This window comes from Neoarius graeffei, chromosome 22 (assembly GCF_027579695.1).
Source record: "Neoarius graeffei isolate fNeoGra1 chromosome 22, fNeoGra1.pri, whole genome shotgun sequence".
NCBI classification, from domain to species: Eukaryota; Metazoa; Chordata; class Actinopteri; order Siluriformes; family Ariidae; genus Neoarius; species Neoarius graeffei.
Window position 1 is genome coordinate 50,710,286 of NC_083590.1, and position 10,288 is coordinate 50,720,573.

Genomic DNA, 10,288 nt, shown 5'->3' on the forward strand with positions numbered 1-10,288 from the left:
CTATACTGGTACTCAACCCAGAAGTGAAAATAAAGGGTTTGACTGCGTGCACTGACTGCTATTCACAACCATCTATAAAACCAAAGTTCTAGGCACTGGTCGCTAGATGGCGGTGTTGCATGATTTGACCTCGATTCTGTTCCTGGCATCCTGGGATTGGAAAATGAAGAGACATGCTATGAAGTGTTTTCATTTCAAATCTAATTTTGCCTCTTGCATATTTGACAAGGTAAAAAACAGCAAATTTAATAAATGTTGAATTGTGCCTAAATCAGCCCCCTAGATGCCACCAGAATGCACCATTTGAAGTCTCTAATTTCAAACTTGTCCAGGGGACCATGCCCCCAGACCCCCCCCCCAGCAGTCTTCAGGGCCCTCCAGGCCAGGCCACATCAGTAGCACTGCTCCGATGGGGTTTTTTTTTCCTCGGGAATGCCCCAACTAATGAGAAGTGTTTCTAATATATTGTTGGTCATCGTGTGAATGACATATTTCAAAAGAACGTTACGTCACACAAATAGGACACACAACAACCCATAAAGTCGAGCTCTGAAACTATGGGTCATGAAATAATACACTCTACACTCAATGAGCTCATGGTCAATACAGAACCATGTCAGGCTCACCATGTGGTAATGCTCACCCTGAGACATTAGGTGAATAAGACAAACAAGCTGCAAAATTACTCCTTACTCTGAATACAAGTGTGATAGTGTAATAAATAATCGTCTTTAATAATGACTAATAGGTTCAATGGTTCAATTAGTTATACTGATGTCCTGAGAATGCTCATCATCCTACATGATCAATAGCTCCTTATTCCTATTCACATGGCATTCCCAGTTTGGCTGTCTGGGAATTAGCTCGTGTTTTGCAATACAAATGTGGAATTCGAGAAAGTTTAATGTTGCTGGTAATTAATGTTGAGCATTGATGTGGTTTGTCATGTCTAATCGTATGATCCTGTTCGACATGATCAGAGCATCTCTAACACAACCTTTACTGGACTCCATAATCAGGTCAGCTTTGTATTAAAAAAAAAAAAAAAAAAGGCTCTCTATGGCCTTCAATTCCTCATATACGCAGTGTTATACAGTTATGTGCAAAAGTCTTAGGCACATGTAAAGAAATGTTGTTGACCAAAAATGGCTTAAAAATAATGAAATTAAATATGTTTCAACATTAAAAAGATACTACTATATACAGCAGTAAGCCATAATAAATGAAAAAGTCAATATTTGGTGTGAGGTGACCCTTTGCTTTAAAAAATAAAATAGTAATCTCAGGTACAGTGAGTGCAGTTTTATAAGGAAATGAGCTGTAGGTTTTACCGAACATCTTGCAGAACCAGCCACAGTTCTTCTGGACACTGACTGTCACACTTGCTGCTTCATTTTGCAGCAAATCCCAGTAGCCTTCATTATGTTTTCTTTTTTAATCTGAAGTGCTCGCTTATGTAATATGCTGCTCAGATACAAACTTTTTTCTCTGTAACATTTAATTTTGTGCTGGAAAACAAACGTTTGGAACTCTAAAATGTTTTTGTACTGGCTCAATAATGTAGATGTTATAAAATAGAACTCTATAATAAAAGTTTGTATGAAAACATAGGGTGCCTAAGACTTTTGTAGGTGTCTCCCACAGAAGACCAGAATGGCCAGGAGTTTAAATTTTCCTTACACGGTTATCTCAAAGATTATTTTTCTTGCAATCCCATGATAACCAAAATTACTTTCCAAGGTCACGTAGCAGTTCCATTCTACCCAGTGGCACACGGTCATATACAACCCCGATTCCAAAAAAGTTGGGACAAAGTACAAATTGTAAATAAAAACAGAATGCAATGATGTGGAAGTTTCAAAATTCCATATTTTATTCAGAACATAGATGACATATCAAATGTTTAAACTGAGAAAATGTATCATTCAAAGAGAAAAATTAGGTGATTTTAAATTTCATGACAACACCACATCTCAAAAAAGTTGGGACAAGGCCATGTTTACCACATGTTACCCTTTTCTCTTTACAACAGTCTGTAAACATCTGGGGACTGAGGAGACAAGTTGCTCAAGTTTAGGGATAGGAATGTTAACCCATTCTTGTTTAATGTAGGATTCTAGTTGCTCAACTGTCTTAGGTCTTTTTTGTCGTATCTTCTGTTTTATGATGCGCCAAATGTTTTCTATGGGTGAAAGATCTGGACTGCAGGCTGGCCAGTTCAGTACCCGGACCCTTCTTCTACGCAGCCATGATGCTGTAATTGATGCAGTATTTGGTTTGGCATTGTCATGTTGGAAAATACAAGGTCTTCCCTGAAAGAGACGTCGTCTGGATGGGAGCATATGTTTCTCGAGAACCTGGATATACCTTTCAGCATTGATGGTGTCTTTCCAGATGTGTAAGCTGCCCATGCCACACGCACTAATGCAACCCCATACCATCAGAGATGCAGGCTTCTGACCTGAGCGCTGATAACAACTTGGGTCGTCCTTCTCCTCTTTAGTCCGAATGACACGGCGTCCCTGATTTCCATAAAGAACTTCAAATTTTGATTCGTCTGACCACAGAACAGTTTTCCACTTTGCCACAGTCCATTTTAAATGAGCCTTGGCCCAGAGAAGATGTCTGCGCTTCTGGATCATGTTTAGATACGGCTTCTTCTTTGAACTATAGAGTTTTAGCTGGCAACGGCGGATGGCACGGTGAATTGTGTTCACAGACAATGTTCTCTGGAAATATTCCTGAGCCCATTTTGTGATTTTCCAATACAGAAGCATGCTTGCATGTGATGCAGTGTCGTCTAAGGGCCCGAAGATCACGGGCACCCAGTATGGTTTTCCGGCCTTGACCCTTACGCACAGAGATTCTTCCAGATTCTCTGAATCTTTTGATGATATTATGCACTGTAGATGATGATATGTTCAAACCCTTTGCAATTTTACACTGTCGAACTCCTTTCTGATATTGCTCCACTATTTGTCGGTGCAGAATTAGGGGGATTGGTGATCCTCTTCCCGTCCTTACTTCTGAGAGCCGCTGCCACTCCAAGATGCTCTTTTTATACCCAGTCATGTTAATGACCTATTGACCTAATGAGTTGCAATTTGGTCCTCCAGCTGTTCTTTTTTTGTACCTTTTCCAGCCTCTTATTGCCCCTGTCCCAACTTTTTTTGAGATGTGTTGCTGTCATGAAATTTCAGATAAGCCAATATTTGGCATGAAATTTCAAAATGTCTCACTTTTGACATTTGATATGTTGCCTATGTTCTATTGTGAATACAATATCAGTTTTTGAGATTTGTAAATTATTGCATTCCGTTTTTATTTACAATTTGTACTTTGTCCCAACTTTTTTGGAATCGGGGTTGTATTAGACTTATGGAGATTCTGTAGTAATTACATCCTATTTTCACAGGTTATCACCATTTGTTTTGGGAGATGCAAAGCATTTAGATGGTATCTCAAACATCATGCCATAACCATGGAGACAGCCCAGTATCTCAAACTGTCTGGAAATGAAAATGATCAATTGTTCAGAAATCACTGTAGTGTCCATGACCGTATACAGTTGCAAAGTCACCTTTTCAACTGACGGACACTAATTTGGAAATGATCTAGCATTGATGGATAGATAGATAGATAGATGGATAGATTTCACTGATCCTGAAAGGAAAATTTGGGAAGGCTGCACATCACACAGTCACTTAAACTTGAATCAAAACACAAAACTTTTGAGCTGTGAGACAGAAACACTACCAGCTGTTTCCTCTTGTGTTAGCTACTCCATGACATCTCATATGCCTAATTATACATTTTGACATCATGAGAAAAATAAGTTGAACTCCTGGGAAAACAGCTTATTTTCTGTGATCATGATGAAAGTAAGTTCTCAAGAAAACATTTATTTTCTTGGGATCATGAGGAAAATGTGTTTTTATCTCAAGAAAAAAAAAAATCTAAAAATACTGTAGGGGAAAAAAACCCACAAACCCAACTCATGGCCTTTCTGGACATCCATAGTATATAAACAGAGTATGATAAGGAATAACCCTTCCAGATGGAAAAGTTGTTGAGATGTTGAGGATATGGGATATAAATATCTAGGAATATTGGAGTTTGACAAAGTGAAGGAACAAGAACTGAAAGAACTGGTTGAAAAGGAATACTTCAGGAGCTTAAAGTTGGTAATAGGTTCGAGACACGGGCAATTGCTCTAAGACAACGAGGGAGGCTCAGCCTCCTCTAAAAATGCCCTTATAACTTTAATGTGTGCGTGAGTTTCTCCCCCTCGTGACAGCGCGATGCAGCGCAGCCTCAGTGGGCTTCAATGGCATTGGGAGCTCTGCGCTTTTCAATCTCAAAATGCAAGACGATTATTGGACAAATACTGCGAAAATGCCTGCCTACGGACTCCCACGGACTCCCAGCCTCAGTGGACTTCAATGGCATTTGGGAGCTCTGCGCTTTTCAATCTCAAAATGCAAGACGGTTATTGGACAAATACTGCGAAAACGCCCGCCCACGGACTCTGAGCCTCACATGGGAGGGACATGGCAGTTTCCGCGAGGAGACTGGTGATTGGTGAAAGCGGCCGGATATTTTCTTTGATTGACAGCTCGTTTCAACTATAGACAGGCAGCGGTACAGTGTTGCCAGATTGGGGGGTTTCCCGCTCAATTGAGCGGTTTTAAGTGCATATTGGCGGGTTTTGAACATATTTTGGGCTGGATAACATCAGCAGTATCTGGCAACATCAGTTCAGTCCCATGCAGATTCGCGAGTGCTGTGGTGTATTGTAAGAGATCAGCTTACATTTCGATTTCATTAATTACATACGGTTTCTACCAGCTTTTTTAGTTTGTATATATTTTCATTGTAAATAAAGTGTAAATATAGTGTTGTCAAGTTTGCTATCTTAGTTCCAGAAATTTCATTTATTTGAGTGACTGAACTTGAACTTGAGGGGGCTAGTCAGCTAGCAAGAAAGCTGCGCACGGATGCCAAGCATTGCTGATTTAATTTTGGCGAAGCCATTTGCCAGTCTTCCTTTCGAGGAAAAAATTAAAATTAAAGAGCAGGGTAGACCAACGCCTCAAATTGACTTGGTGAAAAAGGTAGGGAATAATACTCGTTCCTTTCAGCTCTCCTGGTACGAGAAAGTGAATTGGCTAACAGCAAGTGACCCACATCAACAACAGTAAATAGGCTACTTTAGTAATATGTCATGGATGGACCAAAAATATAGAATCTATTTAAAATGTTTATGCTGAGTATATCATATTGGAATATATATTTTTCTGGATATGAATTAAACACAGCTACAATTTGGAAAACATTTTTAAACAAAAACACAGCCGAGAACATTTCACACTACAGACCTGGATTAAAAGTGAAGGGTTATCAAAATTGTCAATAAAACATTTCTCAGTCAAAATAAGTAAAATATAGGGAAAGTGTCATTGAATGAAATGTGTGGCACCCAGCTCTACTGCTGAGGTTCCTGACAAACGCTACGTTCACACTGCAAGGCTTAATGCTCAATTCCGATTTTTTTGTGAAATCCGATTTTTTTGTGAGGTCGTTCACATTAACAAATATATGCGACTTGTATGTGATCCTCAGTATGAACGAAAAGCGACCTAAAAGTGTTCTGCATGCGCATTGCAGGATACGACGACGTCACACGCAGTGAGCATGGCCAGTGTTTACGGAAGTAAAACTGCCCGGTTGCGGTATGACTCATCCAATCTAGCTTGAATAGCTGTATCCCCCCAAATGGAAATCAGCTCCCTAACCTCTGCGTCCTTCCATTGAGAAGATTCAGAACCTTCACAGCCCGAAGCGTCCCTCGCATTGATGTCATGCGCAGGGGCGCAGATACGTTTTTTGAACTGGGGGGGACAAAAAACTGGGGGGGACAAAGCTGCCAGCAAACCAACCCCAACCCCGATATGCCTGTCAAACTTCTTGTTAGTAACCATAGCAACCAAGCTCGAGCTCGCAATCTGTGCAGTCTGCGCAGCTCAACCAACCGAATATCAGTCTTTGTTTTGTTTTATGTGAGTTGTTGCAACTATGTATACACTGCTGTGCACCTCAATAAACCAAATGGTAATTAGTCTTTTGATTTTTCCGTGAGGTTTGCCTTATGCAAAGAAAGACAGCATAGACGTTTTTTCCTCCCTATAAGTGGGGGGGACCGAACGAGGTGAATTTAAATATGACTCGTCCCACCCTCTATCTGCGCCCGTGATTATGCGCCATGTTGTTGTAACTTTTTTTGAGAGACCCGCCGCCTACTTCAGCGCAGAATAGTGACGTTTGTGGCTTGTTGATGACGTGTAAGTCGGATGAATGCGACCTGGCGGTTCAGACTGAAGTCGCATATGAAAAGAGCGGATAGGAATCGGAATTAGGACCACATATCCAAACGGCCTGGGTCGGATTTGAAAAAATCGGATCTGTGTCGTTCATATTGTCAATAAAAGATCGGATACAGGTCACATATGGGCGAAAAGATCGGATTCGAGTCACTTCAGCCTGCAGTGTGAACGTAGCCAAAGAGCTGCTTTCAATAATGATCAATTTTTAAACAACATGCCACAATTTTAAAATATAAAATGTTAAAATATACCCCTCCCCCCCAACACCACCATCATGTATATTGGACAGTAGGCTAATGGGCCAAAAGAACCTGTTATTTCACAGTTTGTGACGCTGCCAACAATCAGCCAGATCAGAGGCAAGAGTATGGGCAAAATTGATGTTTTTTCTTTTAAAATCTGGAAATATCGTAACCGACCAGCCTCCCCTGTTTGAAAGACTACCAGCCGCCACTGGTTCGAGACTGAATGAATGGAAGGAATATTATTTTAGAAATCAATGCACGGGCTAAATCAGTGTAGATCAGATGTGTGATTTGTGTGCAAGAAATGCGTGTGCTTTCTCCTTTACCCTACTCGCCCTGGTGTCGAAGGGGTTGTACAGGTCCAGTGTGGGGTAATCTGTACTGCTGCTGCTGTGTTGGGTCACTGAAGGATCCTGTAAACATTAAAAAAAAAAAAGCACACACACAGTTACAGGATCAACCTTATTAAAAAAAACACGACCAACAGATCATCCACAAATTAAAAAATAAATAATCAGATCACCTGGAATGGATTGTGATCCTCAGTGGGTTCGGGAAAACTTGTGTACTTAGACATGTCTGATTACTTTCTCACAGGCGGGCAGAGTGAACTTGTTGAAGGGGATTTCAGTGAGAACAGAAACGCCTACAAGGATCTCTGGGTCATTATCTGATCTCTTTCTTTACCAGATTGATACCTGCTTTTGATTCGGAGAACTGAGTTGAGCTGAGCTGAGCTAAGCTAGCTAACCCACCAAGGATGCGTCAAATCACACCGCCCTGTTTACTCCTCATCAAGAAAACTAATAAATCTCACAGATCCAGAAATCCTCCTGTTTGCCCCGGGGGTGTAATTAATCCCATGTGCCGGATCATACTATCCTGTTAAACCTGACGAACATTAGAATCTTTTTAATCGTCTCGCAGAAAAGAACAGAATAAGGAAACACAGTCATGTGACTGCAGCTGCAAAGCACGTGGGCAGTGACGAGAGCTGGGCGTATCTCGTGTTGTTACGGCGCGGTAGAATTCTCCAATCTGATTGGTCAGAATGTGTGCGTTGTTTTTGTAGAACAGCACGACTAGGAAAGTAGTGCCTGCTATAACGTTTCTATGGATGCACGATACCGCTGATTTTTTTTCCCCGATCCGATACCAAGTAATACTAAAACGTATCTCGTGTTACTAAAAGTATCGTGATACTAAAAGTATCTCGTGTTGTTACGGCGCGGTAGAATTCTCGAATCTGATTGGTCAGAATGTGTGCGTTATTTTTGTAGAACAGCACGACTAGGAAAGTACTGCCTGCTATAACGTTTCTATGGATGCATGATACCGCTGATTTTTTTTCCTCGATCCGATACCAAGTAATACTAAAACGTATCTCGTGTTACTAAAAGTATCGTGATACTAAAAGTATCTCGTGTTGTTACGGCGCGGTAGAATTCTCGAATCTGATTGGTCAGAATGTGTGCGTTATTTTTGTAGAACAGCACGACTAGGAAAGTAGTGCCTGCTATAACGTTTCTATGGATGCACGATACCGCTGATTTTTTTTCCTCGATCCGATACCAAGTAATACTAAAACGTATCTCGTGTTACTAAAAGTATCGTGATACTAAAAGTATCTCGTGTTGTTACGGCGCGGTAGAATTCTCGAATCTGATTGGTCAGAATGTGTGCGTTATTTTTGTAGAACAGCACGACTAGGAAAGTAGTGCCTGCTATAACGTTTCTATGGATGCACGATACCGCTGATTTTTTTTCCTCGATCCGATACCAAGTAATACTAAAACGTATCTCGTGTTACTAAAAGTATCGTGATACTAAAAGTATCTCGTGTTGTTACGGCGCGGTAGAATTCTCGAATCTGATTGGTCAGAATGTGTGCGTTATTTTTGTAGAACAGCACGACTAGGAAAGTAGTGCCTGCTATAACGTTTCTATGGATGCACGATACCGCTGATTTTTTTTCCCCGATCCGATACCAAGTAATACTAAAACGTATCTCGGGTTACTAAAAGTATCGTGATACTAAAAGTATCTCATGTTGTTACGGCGCGGTAGAATTCTCGAATCTGATTGGTCAGAATGTGTGCGTTATTTTTGTAGAACAGCACGACTAGGAAAGTAGTGCCTGCTATAACGTTTCTATGGATGCACGATACCGCTGATTTTTTTTCCCCGATCCAATACCAAGTAATACTAAAACGTATCTCGTGTTACTAAAAGTATCGTGATACTAAAAGTATCTTGTGTTGTTACGGCGCGGTAGAATTCTCGAATCTGATTGGTCAGAATGTGTGCGTTATTTTTGTAGAACAGCACGACTAGGAAAGTAGTGCCTGCTATAACGTTTCTATGGATGCACGATACCGCTGATTTTTTTTCCCCGATCCGATACCAAGTAATACTAAAACGTATCTCGTGTTACTAAAAGTATCGTGATACTAAAAGTATCTCGTGTTGTTACGGCGCGGTAGAATTCTCGAATCTGATTGGTCAGAATGTGTGCGTTATTTTTGTAGAACAGCACGACTAGGAAAGTAGTGCCTGCTATAACGTTTCTATGGATGCACGATACCGCTGATTTTTTTCCCCCGATCCGATACCAAGTAATACTAAAACTTAGCTGGGCGTATCTCGTGTTGTTACGGCGCGGTAGAATTCTCGAATCTGATTGGTCAGAATGTGTGCGTTATTTTTGTAGAACAGCACGACTAGGAAAGTAGTGCCTGCTATAACGTTGTTACGGCGCAGTAGAATTCTCGAATCTGATTGGTCAGAATGTGTGCGTTATTTCTGTAGAACAGCACGACTAGGAAAGTAGTGCCTGCTATAACGTTTCTATGGATGCACGATACCGCTGATTTTTTTTCCCCGATCCGATACCAAGTAATACTAAAACGTATCTCGTGTTACTAAAAGTATCGTGATACTAAAAGTATCTCGTGTTGTTACGGCGCGGTAGAATTCTCGAATCTGATTGGTCAGAATGTGTGCGTTATTTTTGTAGAACAGCACGACTAGGAAAGTAGTGCCTGCTATAACGGTTCTATGGATGCACGATACTGCTGATTTTTTTCCCCGATCCGATACCAAGTAATACTAAAACGTATCTCGTGTTACTAAAAGTATAGTGATACTAAAAGTATCTCGTGTTGTTACGGCACGGTAGAATTCTCGAATCTGATTGGTCAGAATGTGTGCGTTATTTTTGTAGAACAGCACGACTAGGAAAGTAGTGCCTGCTATAACGTTTCTATGGATGCACGATACCGCTGATTTTTTTTCCCCGATCCGATACCAAGTAATACTAAAACTTAGCTGGGCGTATCTCGTGTTGTTACGGCGCGGTAGAATTCTCGAATCTGATTGGTCAGAATGTGTGCGTTATTTTTGTAGAACAGCACGACTAGGAAAGTAGTGCCTGCTATAACGTTGTTACGGCGCGGTAGAATTCTCGAATCTGATTGGTCAGAATGTGTGCGTTATTTTTGTAGAACAGCACGACTAGGAAAGTAGTGCCTGCTATAACGTTTCTATGGATGCACGATACCGCTGATTTTTTTTCCTCGATCCGATACCAAGTAATACTAAAACGTATCTCGTGTTACTAAAAGTATCGTGATACTAAAAGTATCTCGTGTTGTTACGGCG

At 40.8% G+C, this 10,288-nt stretch overlaps 1 protein-coding gene across 2 annotated transcripts in view; it reads right to left on the bottom strand.

Moving 5' to 3' along the window:
* Positions 1 to 7,601, bottom strand: part of scamp3 (secretory carrier membrane protein 3) — a 49,032-nt gene extending 41,431 nt beyond the window's left edge. The window contains exons 1-2 of one of the 2 annotated variants that reach the window (XM_060904930.1): positions 7,152 to 7,601; positions 6,964 to 7,041 (exon numbers count right to left, since the gene is read on the bottom strand). In XM_060904930.1, the coding sequence (XP_060760913.1) occupies positions 6,964 to 7,041; positions 7,152 to 7,205 (132 nt within the window). In that variant the 5' untranslated portion in view covers positions 7,206 to 7,601. Of the gene's footprint in view, positions 1 to 6,954; positions 7,042 to 7,151 lie in introns of both variants that reach the window. The other variant, XM_060904929.1, reaches the window with a different exon arrangement.
* Positions 7,602 to 10,288: the final 2,687 nt, after the last annotated feature.